Below are 14,153 nucleotides of genomic sequence, written 5' to 3'. Positions count from 1 at the left end.
GCGGAGCAGAGGCGGGCGGTGCCTGTTTAACCCCTGCAGTGCCGCAGCCTGGCCTGTGCCACTTCCGGATTGAGGCACAACTAGCTGGGCAAGGAAACGGGCGCAAGTCACATCAGCAGCATAAGCCACAGGCATCCATCTGCTCAGCCCACGAGGGACGGAGTGCCCTTGCAAATGCATTATAATTAATTCACTAAGTGCCACCCTACATTTGGGGTCCCCCCCGCAAATCCCAATATATGCCCTTTGCAATGCTGCAGGGACGTGCGGCGGGCGAGAGCGGTGCGGACGCTCCCCTTTGCACCAATGGCACACGCGTAGGAGCAAACTCCCCGGTTCCCTCCCGGCCTTAGGGGAAGTTAGAGCAGCCTGGGGGTCGCTCTAAGCTGTGCCAGCTGGAGCTGGATTAGGCACTAGCTAGAGCGCACCACAGCCCACCTACTTCCCCCTTGCGTTTCCACGTGCCACGGGAAGCTGGCTGTGCTGGGGCCGTGGGACGGGAGCGGGGCGGGGCGGGGAAAGCAGCTCGTCCGCGCAGCACAAAGAGAACAGCCCAGGGACCCTCCTGGACTCCCCCGGCGCCTGCACACGACACACCTGCCACACGAGCCGCGTGCAAGGCCTCCTCCTCCCCTCCCGCAGCGCGGCACCTCGCAGGGCTGCCACAGCAAAGGCCAACAAAGGACGGCTCGGCAGCTGAACGCCGCAGCAACTGGGTCAGCGAGCATGTCCAGGGCTGAAGGTCACGCTCGTCTTAATCAGCACCTGCCAATCTGCCAGTGCTCCCTGACTGCATCCCATCTCCTCTTCCCTGGGGCCTGCCTTCAGCTCACATCTTGAAATCATCAGGACTAATTACTTGGCTCCACCCCTCCAGGCGCTCCTCCCATCAGCACCAGGGATTCTCAAGCAGGGTGCCCTGAGATCCTCTCCCGGGTGCCACTGCCAGCTGAGTGATTCAGGAGAAAAACCCGGAGGTTTCAAATAGGAATCCGCAGCTGGGGTCTTTCTGAGTGCTTTGCCACAGGGAAAAAAAAATGCTCGTGTTATTTTTCTGTAGTCCAAAAAAAAGAGTGAAAGCGAAGAGCTGGCATTTTCCCAGGGGACCTCGAGTCTGTGCAGGGGTGCCTCGACTCTAACGAGGTTGAGAGCAACGGATCTCCGCTCTCCGCCCGTAGAAGCCCCTTGCCCGCTGCCCCGCAGCTCTCCAGTGCGAACAAGCTCGCACCGCCGCAAGGCGTAGCCTCTGCCCCAAGAGGAAGGTGCTGGAGGTTTTGGACTCCAGGTTTTCCTCTCTGCCAGTTCACTCGAAGAGGATTTGCTTCTCTCTCTAGGTGTCATAGCCTCAAGGGAGCCACCTAATCTGTGTCTGCTCTGCAACCTTTATCTCGGGGGGGCGCTAGAGCCTTTTACTGGGGGGGGGGGGGGTGCTTGCACGCACACGTGTCTCAGTTTAGCCCTCCTGAATATGTGCTGTGCTGCAGTATCCCAGGCAGCCGCGCTGCCCCCTGACACTTATTTCTCTCCTGGAAAGGATCTCATCACCTGCCAATTGCCTTTCTGTATTTTCTGCCTGTAAATGATCCTCTGGCTGCGCTGCCCTGCAGACCGCCAAGGTGACTAGCTGAGCAGCTGGCGTGGGCGGGGGGGGGAGATGATGGAGGCTTTTCCATGACACGCTGCTTTCATGGTGAACTTCAGTCCTGAGCTTATGCTCCTTTTTTCTATCCTTCCCCAGTGCTGCAATCTCATTACGTTAAGCCCGTGGGTCGTGCCTGTCAAAATCTTAGTGCCGACCACTGAAGGGGGCCAGCAGATGAGCAGGGGCCTGCGGACCGAACGAGGCCTTCTGGAAATAAGATGCTCGATCTCGGGGAGCTAAGATCAAGCCGCTGCCCATCTGGACTCGGGAGGGCTCACTGTGCCATCGAACTGCAACTCTGCGCGGAGCTGACCATGTGCTCGGAGCTGCACAGGGTGATCTCTTCACGGCACTGCAGCATAACGGCAGCGCGTGGCGATATGTCGGTGCTAACAGCAGCGAGGGTATTGCAGCACATCCGAGTACATCCCCGCTGCCCAAATAACACGGGGGGTCTCTAGGAATGGGGGGCCTAAAAGCCTGCTTGCTCATCTCTAGCCCAGCACATACCCAGGATTTCGGACAGGTTTGTCCAGCCTGCGTTGGAGCCTGTGCCGCTGCATTGCTAATCCCCGGGCAGGCTAGGTACGTGCTGCCGTGTCACCTGGGACTGCACGGTTGCCCTCCCTGAGGAGGGGTGCACGGAGCAGCACACCCTCCGACCGAGAGGCACCCGCAGATTGCGACTGGCTTTGGGAAACGGAGGCAACGTGCAGGGATTTGCACCTGGCCTCGACGCTAGAGCAACGCCCCCGGGGCCGAGCTCTTGTTCACATGCAGGGCTCCGAACCGGACCAAAGCTGAAGGGAAGCAGGGACCGAAGAGCATCAAGTAAAGCCAGCCCGTCGAGCTGATTGATCTGCTTTGTGAAGACAGAGTGGTGGTGCAGTGCTGTGTGTTGGGGGCGGACGTGAAATCCTGCCTGTGAGCTTCAGCGGTCCCTTGGTTTTCCCAGCCAGCTGCTCACTTGTGCTGCGTGGAGGAGAGCTCTGCTTACATTTCTCATTCTGATAAGCTGCAAGGGAGGTTTGCGACGCGCTGGCTTGTCACGCCGTCAGCACTTTATGGACACGAAAACGGGCCCGTTCTTCAAAAGGGGCTCACCTCAGCGACCGAAGCCCCCAGGACCCCGAAATGACCTGTTTTGTAGGGAGGCCGCGTAGCCTCGTGGTGACAGAGCAGGGCTGGGAGCTGGGAGCAGCGAGATTTGATCCAGGCGCTGAGCTGCGACAGCGACTGGCCTCAGCTCTGTAGATCCCCAGCCCGGGCTAACTGCAAACCCCTTTACCTCTCCGAGTCGCTGTTTCTCTCTCCGCAAGACGGAGACAGCTGTGCTTTTCTGTTTCGCAGAGCGCTCCGGTTTGTAATCCTCGAGATCTTCTGCCGGAGCCTGATCAGCATGGCACCCCAAGCCCAGCGGCCAGGCCAAGGGCAAAGGAGCGTGCATCTTGCACCCCAGTCTCCCCCTTCGATTGATGCTTGCACGGGGCGCAGCGAGGGGCCGCGTTAAACCTCGGGGGGGGGGCTGGAGACCTGGCCTGGCAGCGGTCATGATGGCATAGTGACAACGCCGGCACTGCCCAGGGGTCAGCGGGATCCCAGTTCCCCGTGGGTACGGAGGTGCCCTTGCCCCCTAGCCTGGCTCGCTGCTTTGCCCGTGCCGCCGGGCGCCCAGGCCGGTGCTGGCGCTGGCGGAGGGCACTTGCGGGAACGCAGCGGTGCTGCTGACATTTACTAATCAGCGCTAACCTTAGATCCACACACACACCGTCTCGCTCACTGTCTTGTCTCCATGGAGACACTGCAACCTTTGCTCACTAGTTAACGGTATCTCAGAAAAAACGAAACTCCGACGCCACCCTTCCTCCCGGCTCCCGCCCCCGTGGGAAGGGGGAACTTGCCCAGAGGAGACAAAACCTGGCTGTCGCCTCCGAGATATTTTGCATCTGCAGCCAGGGAGAAGGGCGAGGCGGTGCTAAGAGGCAGGCAGGATTTGGCCCCCCGCCACCGAGTGCAAGCAGCGGGCTGGCACGGCCAGTTCGGGTGGCACCGACGCAGCGGGCAATAAAGAGATGGTCTTATTTTGCACGGTCCACCCCAGAAACCAACTCAGGGAGTTTTTATTGCAGCAGCCGAAAGGGCCTCTGTGTCCGCGGTGTGCGATGGGATCCTTGCCAGGCTTCTGCACTGCTGGGCAGAGCGCAATTTGTGCGGTTCATGGCTCTCGCTGGCGCATTTCATTCCTTCCTGCAGCTGACGCGCATCCTCCAGCCCCCAGTGGCACCTGGGCTTACTTATTTAGCAGCAGGTTACTGGGGTCGGTGCTGGCAAAATCACGGCAGAGCATCTCGAGAGGCTCTCGCAACCCAGACGCCCGGGCTCTGCCAGCTTATACCGAAAAATAAAAATCCTCTTGCACTTTATGTCTCCGCCGGTGACCTCGGAGCCCTGCTACTGCACGAGCAATGTCAGCCCATCGAGCAGGATCTCCGCCGTACACAACTTGCTGGGGAGGAAGGAAAAAAAAAGGCAGCGAATTCCAGCCGCAGGGGGGTCTAGGAGCATGCTCGGTGCGCCAGTGTCCTGCTCTCATCTATTCTGTTTTCAAATTAACATGGGAAAGATGCCCATTACCTGCTACCAGATAATGACTATGATTAGGCGGATCTCTGCTGCCAGCCGAGATCTGAAGGATTTTGTGCGCTCCAGCAGCGAGAGCAGCCACAAAAACAAGAGCAATAAAGTGTAAATAAAAAAAATAAAATAGCAACAAAAAAAAGAGCCCCTCAAGGAACTAGCCCTCGCCCCGGGGAAGGGCGCAAGTCGAATTGGCTTTAAATGCCATTCTGCAGCACGGTTGTGCGCTAGCGGTTTGAACCTAGGCATGTAGATGAAAGCAAACTGGACCTGACCCAAAGTTGGAACTGGAATTTTTCTTTGGTTGCTCAAAAAAAGTGTAGGGGTTTTTCCGCGCCCCCCTACTTTTGCCATGAGATTGGAAATGCTGCACCGCTTTGTCGTGGCGGGAAGCAGACCTGCAGCGGTCCCCGTCGAGCTCCCACCCAACTGGCAGGAGATGCTCTCGTGATGCAGCCGGCTCTCCAAAGAGCCCCTGCCTGCTTTCATGGAGGGTCTTGGGGGGTTGGCGGGCTCCCAGCGAGGGGGGGGACTCTGAAACCCCCTGTCATTCGGTTGAGATGTTCGCTGGGGTTTGGAGAGGAGTCTCTGGGAGCAGAGAGACCAAACTCCCGCATCAAACCCGAGCAGGCTCTTATTGGGTCACTCCCTTTGGCTTGGTTGAAAAGCCCAGCTGACCTAATTGCATCAGCCCAGGCTGCTGCTGGTTCCCGCAACCTTTGCAGGATTTCCCACTTCAGCCACCCTAACGATCCCGGGTAGAAGGGCTCCCAAGCAGCAGGGCGCAGGGAAGGACTGCATCGTGCTTACTCCCCAGAGCCGTTTTGGCCCTCGCTGGCTGGAGGGGTGGGGGGACCGATGCAAGCTGCGGGCAGAAGCATTGCTGCGTCTCCTCCCAGGAGGCATCAGCAGGGCTTATTATCCGAGCTGCAGGAGCTCAACAGCAAGGCACTGGCATTGATTAGGGAGACTGCGAGCAGGGCGCTCGTCGTCTGCACCCCAGGGCAGCGCAGCGGGGATACGGGCACATGGTACGTGGGGCTCCAGCATGTCTCGGCACCGTGGAGCTGGTTTCGGTCCAGTTCAGGCATCCCCCTGAATCCGACATCCGCCCGCCGTCCGAGTTGCGGGCCTCGGAGAGCTCCGCGGGTTCCTCGGGAACCCGCTGCCTGCGTCACCCACGCATGGGGAGCAAGGGTGCTCGCTCCAGGATGTGCTGGGACCTACAAACCAGGGGCAGGAGCCGCGTGCAAACAAGGCCCCCTCCACAGCCCACCCCCTCTTAGTACATCCAGCTGGTGTTGACCCAGCCCAGCGTGTAGGAGCTGCTGGCGTTGAGGAGCTCCCGGTGCAGGAACCGCTGCGGCTTCTGCAGGTCCTTGTAGCTGTGGAAAAGCTGGAAGCCTCTGGCCTCCAGCGCCTTCAGCAAGCTGTACCAGTGCCGGACCACCGCGGCGCTGCTCCCGCTCACCTCGAACCCGGGCCAGTGGAGGTGCAGGGTGAGGATCAGCTGGTGCACGGCGGCCACGGTGCCGTCCAGGAGGATGCTCTCCAGGATCTTCCACTCCGCGCTGGCCAAGTCGGCTTCCAGCACGTCGATCTGCCCCAGGGAGAGAGGGGAAAGCAAACTCAGCTGCTCTTATCGGCACCCGGGTGGGAGGAAGGGAGGCAGGGCATTGCCAGCAGGCATGGGCCCCCTGCTCGGATCATGCACAGCTTCTAAGGGACAAGGATTTAGCAGGTCTGGAAAAAGGAGGTAGGGCTGCAGCAGCTGTGTTTGCTAGCAACATCCTGTGCATTTGGCCAGGCATTATATCCTGCCGCGGCCAGGCATAGATGCCCCTTTCCTCCTCCATTCACCAGCTCACGTGGCCACGATTCAGAGCACATCCGTCCCTGCGGCCTGTCCTAGAGTGGTGTTGTCCAAGAAGCCGGTTCTCAAAGCCCATTCGAGTACACCAGAGTTGGGTCAGCGGCCTTTGGACAATCCCAGCCCAGCTTTCTAGGTCCTGTTACCTGCATGCTGCCCTGCCGGGTTGGGCGACCGCTGCACACCCGATCGTGGGTTGATGGAAACTACAGCGAAGGCAAGCATGAAACAGCCGTGCGAGAGGCAGAGGGGGCTGCATGTTAGGAGTGTTGCATGTTTGAATAGGCTCTGCCCATGCTAAAAAAAAAAATGCACAGCTTAAAGAAGTGCCTGGGCTGTGCTACAAGAGGCAGAAGGCTTCATCACTCGGAGACTGAAGGACATTGCTCCAGTGCAACGCCAGCAGAGACTATTAGAGATCTGAAGAGCATGGCAGAACTGGGACTCTTTAAGGACCGAGGGGGGATTTGACAGCCGTCTTCCAATGCAAAAAGGGTCATTAAAGAGGATGGTGATCAATCGTGCTTTGCATCCCAGAAGCCCAGAGCCCAATCAATCGAGGAGCTGTAGGGCAGATACTCGAAACGACCGTCTAACTCGGAGGGGCCTAGCCTGGGAATGGTTTACCCAGCTGGGCTGGGGAGTCTGTCACTGGAAGTCTTTAGGGGCAGGTTAGACAAACATTTGCCGGAGCTGGTTCAGACAGGGCTGATCCTGCCTTGAGCAGGGAGGGGGCTGGACTAGGCGACCTCTCCAGCCCTGTTTTTCCCCCGTTTCTGTGCAACACAAACTCCAAGGACTGCACTTTGAGCCACAGCAGATTAGCAGAGACCTCTCTCAGATCCTTTATCTCTCACCTCTACTACACGGACGTGGTCACGAGGGGAAGAAAGACGCGGCTACGTGCCGTTACCTTCTCGTGGCCCAGGCTTTCCATGATCCGGCTCAGCCTCTTGGAAGCGCTCCTCTGCCTCCGCGACGAAGCGGACGGGGGTTGCTCGTGCCAGTCCAGCCACACGCGGTGATGCTGGACACGTCCCTCCTGCCAGCGCTCCTCTGCGTGCCGGTCGGGGGTCCAGCCAAAGCTGTGCACTTGACACCCCATTTCATTCATCCGCCGGGCAAACTCGGAGATCCTTTTGACCACGCTGCCGGCGGACAGAAAGGGAGAGAAATGTTAGGAATAGAAGCAGTGCCATGCCGGGGCGGGCCAGCGCTCCGCCGAGCGCAGCGGCTTGTCTCCGACGCTGGCTAGCCATAGGTGCTTTGGAGAGACATCCATGTCCGAGGCACGTGCCGGCACCAGCCAGAGTGTTTCCAGCATAGCATGACCTGAGGACCGTTGCTTGCAAGACGGCGTGCTATGGGTGATGTTATGCAAGCAAGGCAGAGACGGGCAGGCTTGGCTCGCACTCTGCAGCGGAGGTGCCTTTGCTCTTCGGTCACGGCTGCTCCATGCCCAGCCTGCGCCCGGGAGAAGCCAGCCCGAAGCGCCCAGAGACACCGGAGCTGAAGGAGCTTCTGCACCGACCAGTGCTCCCCAGGCCACTGCCCCAGCCAAGTTGGCGCGGCCGGGCGTCCTTTATCCCATCAGACGCTCCCTACCCTTCTAGAGGGACGGAGCTCCCCCACGCCAGATGCAGACCCCAGACTCGGAGAGAAAGGCAAGGCGGGAACCCCAGAGCCCTGGAGGCTCGTGCCAAGGGCAGGGACGGGGAGCCTCCTGCTAGGGGCAAAACAGCTCCATTGCAAAAGCCCCAGTGACAAAGTCTCCCGGGTCCACAGCAGCCCCGGGGGGCAGCTGCTTGGCTGCCAAAGGATGCCCGAGCAGCCCCCAGCCCCTCTGCCGTTCCAGCCCAGCGAGCCAGCAAAGCCTGCCTGGAGGCACGTTCAGAGGGGCCGGGAGGTGGTGATAACACTGACTGAGGCTGCCAGAAAGCACCGAGCCTGGAGCAGATCCGCGGCTGCCTCCGCGGAGCAGAGCCGCAGGCAGGGAAGGGGTGGGTCGCAGGCCTGGCCATGGGATGCAGTGAGAGGAAGCCTCCCCCAGCCCCGTTTTCCTCCCTTCACGGGAGCTCCCTCACCTGAAGGTGTATGCCAGGCACCTCTGCTGCTGTGGCTTCGGGGCCAGGCTGGGCAGGTGATCCAGGCACACGCGCCAGGGCTCCCGGGTGCTGTCCGCGAAGGCCTTGGGCCCCGCTTGGCTCAGAGCCCTGGAGCAAGGCAGCTGCAGGGGAGGAAGGGCAGAAGCCAGCCCTTGAGGCAGGATCTGGTCCAGCCCAGCACAACGGAGGGCTTGAAGGCTTCTAGCATCCCAGCCCGAGCCGGGCAGCGGTCTCTCCACATCCACGCCGCCCCCCGCCAGGAGAGAGCATCTCAGCTCTAGGCTTCCCCAGATGTTTCCTTCCCCGGGCCCCAGCCGTAATTGCTGCCCTGCCTCCCCCCAGCGCTCCCGCAGCTGCAGCAGGAAGCTCTGGGCTGCTTCCAGAGCACTGCAGATGGCAGGGATAAGGCAGGGCCAGAGACCTTCCCATGCCCTCCTCACCCCGGCGGGGCTGCGGCAGGAGCCCGGGGGCTAGGTGGCACTGCCCCCCTCCAAGCCCCGGCTATTCCCTCGTCCCTCCCCCTCTGCCAAGCATCGCGGGGACCACGCAGGGGATACAGGGCTCTGCAGGAAGCCAGCACGGTCCAACGGGGATGGGAGCAGAGCGGTTTGGAGGCGGGCGGGGGGCGCTTTCAGAGAGCCCCGGTGCCTGCCACCCCGTGGCAGCTGGCTGGTTTGGAGAGGGGCCACGGTGCCACGCGCCCTACCTGTGGGGTGCTGATGTAGGCAAGGAACCGCTCGGCCTCTCCCTGCAGGGACTCGCTGCCATCGGCCCAGGGCTGCGGGACCACGTCCTGACGGGTTTGCTGAGGTCGGAGAGAAAACAGCTGCAAACCAGGAGACCGGGGAAGCCCGCAAAACAACCCAGCTGCGGCTCCGGGGAGCTCATGAGGCTGCTAGCCCCTTACCGGACCCTGACAAGGCCCCGAAGGGCTGGGGACCCCAGACCCAGCACCAGCAGCTTGCTGCCGAGACGGCTCCGCGGGTCAGCACTTGGATGGGGACCGTGCCGCAGGGAGACGGGAAGGGGACTGGTCTCGCCTGGCAGTCAGGGCTGGTCTCCTGGCCCGGCAAGGCGCGAGCCCCTTCTCTGTGGGGCTAGTGCACTGGGAAAAGCCCCCATGGATTTACCAGCCACGTGGGCACCATCACTCGCAGATGCACTCTTCTCCCACCCCTTTCTCCAGCACCAGGGGAAAGAGGAGGAGGAGGTATTGCAACCTCTGCAAGGCCCCGTCTGCAAGCCCCTGCCATCAGGGCTCCCCGGAGCTGGAGCTGGGGCAGGCACCGCCGCTCCAGGGGTGGGAGCAAGGGGCAGCGACTTGCCCAAGGTCCTTTGGGCAGTCAGTGGCAGAGTCCAGAGCCAGCCCACGAGAAGGAAACCCACTCCCTGCGATTCCCAGCCTGGCTGGAGATGATGCCGTGCAGGAAACAAAGGCCTGCTTGCCCAGGTCGGAGGCAGCGCAGCGCGCGGCGACAGCCTGCGACTGCGGCAGGGCTGGGGACGGCCGCCCGGCCTTATCAGTATGATCAGCAGAGCGCCTGGAAGCAGCCCAGAGCCTCCCGCCGCGAGCCCAAAACGCTCCGGATGGGCAGGTCATTAATTACGGCCAGAGCAGGCCTCGAGCGCAAGGAGACAAACAGCCCCTCCGCCCTCGCGTCCGCACAGGCTCCGTGTGGCCTCCTCTCCCCCCAACCCCAGACCCTCCTCCAGCAGCAGGGCCAGACCCCGAAGGCAGGAGGCTGCCGGGCAGGGTCTTCTGCCTCACCCCCCCTCGGCCAGCAGCAAAGGTGCTTCTACGCCTCCCCTCACTGCAGACCCATTGCTCAGATGAAGAACTGAGGCCGAGGGATGCTCCCAAGCAAGGAGCGGCTGCTGCGAGCCTAGCACGCTAACCAGTGGGCCACCCTTCCCTCTGGCCACATACATACCCTGCAAGACAGCAAGGGCACCTCTGCCCCAGGGCAAGCCTGGCCCCGGGCATGCAGAAACCCGCTTCGCACCCTGCTAACCAGGCTGGGCTCCCCTCCCATGCCCAGCAAACTTTGGGGGAGCGGAGGGCTGGGCCCGAATCATTGACCCCGGCACCCCGGGCATGGCCAGCTCTTGCTCCATGGGCCCCGTGAGCAGGGCAGGACAAGGGTGCCCCCGGGGCTGGGCGGGGGCGTGCTGTGATTCACCTGGCTCATCCTCAGCAGACAAAAGGGCCCAGGCAGCAGCTGCAGTGGCAATCAAAGTGCCGGAGGTGCACGGGTGGGCAAGTTTGGCCCGGCCCGGCCCGGCACGGCGGGCAAGAGCCGCACCAACACGCCCGCTGGAGCCCTGCCCTGCCCTGGCAGCCGGGAGGTGGACAGAGCGCGGCTGCCTGCTGGAGCCGGCCCCGGCTGCCAAGAGGGCCGGGTGGGGGGAAGCTAATCTCTGCTCCGATTAGGCAGGATTCCCAGCCACCGAGGTTTCTTCGCTGTGCTCCCCCCTCCGCGATAACAAATAATAATATAATCCCCTTAATCCCTTCCCCGAGGAGCCTGCATTCCTCACCGAGACAGGAAGCGCGGCGCTTCTGCCGCTGCTGATAAACTCGCGCTGTTTGGACCCATGGAAAATGAATGCCTTGGGTTGCATTTTGCTCCCCCAGCTCCGGTTCCCCTCTCCAAGAGCCGGCTCCAGCTCCCCTGCCAGCTCGCCCGGGGGGCCGCCTCGCCCTGGCACCCGGCTTTGCCCAGGCTGCTCGCAGGCGGATGCACCCATGCCACGCCTGGACCCCGTGGGCACCTCCGCCCCACGCGGATGACACAGGCTCTTCCCTGGCAGCGGCGGGGCGCGTGCTGCCCCCGCCACCTCTCTCCCAGCCCCTGCCCCGGAGGAGCAGCCTCTTAATTCAACCAAAACCCTCACGCAGAGCAGAGCTGTTCCCTTGCCCAGCACAGACGGCAGGGACCCGGAGGCTGCTCACGCTGCTGCAGGGCTTGTCACAAAAAAACAACATGCCCCCTACGGCTCTCGGCTCAGCCCTTTATAGGAAACACCTGTTTCCCTCCCCCCATCCCCACCCCAGCTGGGTCTCATCATACTCGAGCAAGGCTGGCTCCTAAAGGGGCTTCACCTGGGTTTCAGCCCCAGACTTATTGCTCTCTATGCAGGAAAGCTGTGGGCTGTAGGCTGGGGGAGCTGGGGCTGGGGTCTGCTCCCTGCCCCCCTCGCCAGCATGGTGCTCCGGGGTCTTGCCCCCGCCGCCCCGTGAGCAGAGGTGAATTTGCAAGGCCACCGCCCCGAGAGCCGTGCGTGGTGCCCCGGGGGGTCTGGCCCCTTGCGCGGGCTGGCCTGGCATCACGGCACCGGCTGCCCTGGTCCCGTGGGCCAGGTGGCCTGGTAGGAGGGGAGCTGGGGCGCCAGCCCCCAGCAGCGGGACCAGCCGGACGGGAAAACCCGGTGCCAGCGCCTCTTCTCTCGTCCCTGGCCCCGCTGCACAGCCCTGGCCCCCTCGCCGGATCCCGCTGCCTCCCTGCTCGGGGCCTGGATTTCGGACAAAGGCCCCGGGTGCGGGTTCAACACAGTCGCTCTGAATGACCCTTGTCCAACAGCCCGTGCTATTCCTCCTCGGCCCTTCCTGGCCCCTGCGCTGCTGATCTCAGCTCCTCCGGCTGCAACACAGCTTTTACAATTACTGGAGAGTGGAGACCTTTGCAGGCGCTCTGCCCCCAGCTGCGCCGGCTCTCAGCTTCCCTCCCCCACGCGGCAAACCCGCGGCACCCAGGGCCACGTTTCCACCGCTCGGCGCGGGATGAGCCACCCCGGCCCCGTGGGCGACGGGCGCGGGGGCCTTTCGCCCTTTGTCCGCGCCGCCCCGGGCAGCTGCCGGCTTCCCACAAAATCCAAGAGCCGGCGCCGGAGCGAGGGCTCAGCCGGCCCCAGGAGCAGTAAAGGACCCCAGGCTTTCCCCTCGAGGTCCCCAGTTCAAATCCAGCGGAAGGTGCCTGCGGCTCAGCAGCGCTGCCTGCTGCTTTGCTGGCATGCAATGAGTTTGCCAGGTCTCAACTGGGAGGCCCAATTCTGCCACAACCCACCTCTGCCCCCAGCCAGGCCAAGCGCTGCTGGGTCCTGGGGATGTTTGCTCAGCCTCGCCCCCCAGCTGATGGGGTCACTGCATCGCCCCACCCTCCCGGCCCCTGAGTCATTTCCTCCTCTCCCTTTGCCTCCCTTCCAAGCCGGCCGGCCGGCAAGATTTAAAGACAAACACTGGGAAATGCTTCCCGCAGCCCGTGGGAAGGGTACCCCCTCCCCGCCAGAGGCAGCTTTAAGGCCAGGCCTCGGGGCTGGATGGTGCTGAGGCCGCTAGCAGGGGCCTGGGCATCGGGAGAGTCCACGTCTAGGCCCAGCTTTGCTGCCGGCCTGCCGCGAGATGCGGTGCCTCGGTTTCCCCATCGGAGCGGAGCAAAACAAACCAGCCACAGGGCACGGGCACCGCCGCCCTCTGCTACACGGGTACAACCGCTGGCCTGTGCCAGAGACCCCATACTGCTCTCTGCTCACAGAGAGTCTCCTTTAGCTCGAATCACGGGACTGCAGGAGCAGGACGAGATTCACTGCATCCTCCGCCGCTCTGCCCGAGCGCCCCGGCGCGGATCGCGGGGCCGGGGCCGAAACGGGAGCTCGGGCTGCGTTTGCATGTGCAGGCGTGTGCATGTGGCTCCTTCCCCGGCACCGAAGGCAGACCCCGCACGCAGCCTTAATCTCCCTTGTTGGGTTTAATGGTCATCCTCAATAAAAGCCCTCGCCTGGCAGCGGGTCCAGCGCGGGGCTGTGGGGCGAGGCCGTCGGATCGGCGGCGGAAACCTACCCGTCCCCTTTCTGCGGCTGTTGGTTCGGTACCAGTCTGAACCCGCGGATAGCTCGCCCGAAGCTCCCCGCCTGCACGGGCACGGGCACAGACACAGCCCGTGGTTTTACATGTCTGGATGACGCAGACAAGAGCAGGCAGACGGAGTCGGTGCACAGCCACGGGAAAAGCTTCCCCCCCATGCAACACCATCCCTGCTCCTTCCTCCACTCTGCTACGAATGGCCAAGCGTGCACACGCGTGCGAGTGTGAGTGCGTGTGTCTCCTGGGCCCTTCAGAGCAGGGGCCTCTGGGAGGGACTGCATGGGTCTCCTTCATGGAGAGCGGTGTGCGTGTGCACATGTGAGAGGGAGATGGAGCTGTGTCTGAGACGGCAGCGGGGGCTGGGACCGTATCCATGTACCAGGGTTTCTTGAACAAGGGGCTGTGACATTGTGGATGAGCGTGACGGCGCGAGGGTGCGTGTGCGCGGCTGTGCCACCCTTGTCCCCGCTCTGCGTCACCTGCGGGAACTCTTTCCGAGCCCGTCTTCCCTTCTGGGGACTGGCGAGGTTTTCTTCCGCTCTTCTCAGCCTCCCGGAGCTGCCTGCCCGGCGGGGATGCCTTGCAAAGCAGAGGGGCAGGAGGAGGAGAGGCAAATTCCTCCTGTGCTTCCCAGGGACTAGAAAAGTTTTAACCGTGGAAAACCTGCGGCCCCGACGCTTCCCCACCGCCAACCTGAGCAGCCTCCCGGGTCCCCGTAGCCCACGAGATGGCAGAAAGGACAGCCCTTCCCTTCCCCACCAAGCCTCCTGGCCCCCAGCTAGGATTTGAGCACCTGGGCAGGGAGGGGGGCCAGCAGCCCTTCTGCAGAAGAGCCTGGGGGCAAGCCACCCAGCAGCAAGGGGAAGGGGCAGCATGCCAGGTGGGGGGCTCCGGGCTTACGGGCCGTGCAGGGCTCTCGTTCTCGTCCTGGTAGCGTGGCGGGCAGGCAGGTGGGGCCGGCTTGGGGCCGGGATCGGGGCCCGGATCCCTCAGCCCCGCGCAGCACCGCACCAGCCTGCGCAGAGCCGCGCGCCCCAT

At 62.7% G+C, this 14,153-nt stretch overlaps 1 protein-coding gene across 1 annotated transcript; it reads right to left on the bottom strand.

The window, feature by feature from the left end:
* Positions 1–3,089: 3,089 nt before the first annotated feature.
* LOC102378441 (methyltransferase-like protein 24) lies at positions 3,090–14,153 on the bottom strand. The gene is made up of 5 exons (XM_006019363.3): positions 14,016–14,153; positions 8,961–9,059; positions 8,234–8,376; positions 7,063–7,297; positions 3,090–5,879 (listed from the first exon to the last, which is right to left on the bottom strand). The coding sequence occupies exons 1-5, from the start codon at positions 14,151–14,153 to the stop codon at positions 5,562–5,564; spliced, it is 933 nt and encodes a 310-aa protein (XP_006019425.1). The 3' UTR covers positions 3,090–5,561.

This window comes from Alligator sinensis, unplaced genomic scaffold, assembly GCF_000455745.1.
Source record: "Alligator sinensis unplaced genomic scaffold, ASM45574v1 scaffold337_1, whole genome shotgun sequence".
NCBI lineage: Eukaryota > Metazoa > Chordata > Crocodylia > Alligatoridae > Alligator > Alligator sinensis.
This window is presented reverse-complemented; position numbering and strand designations above follow the sequence as displayed.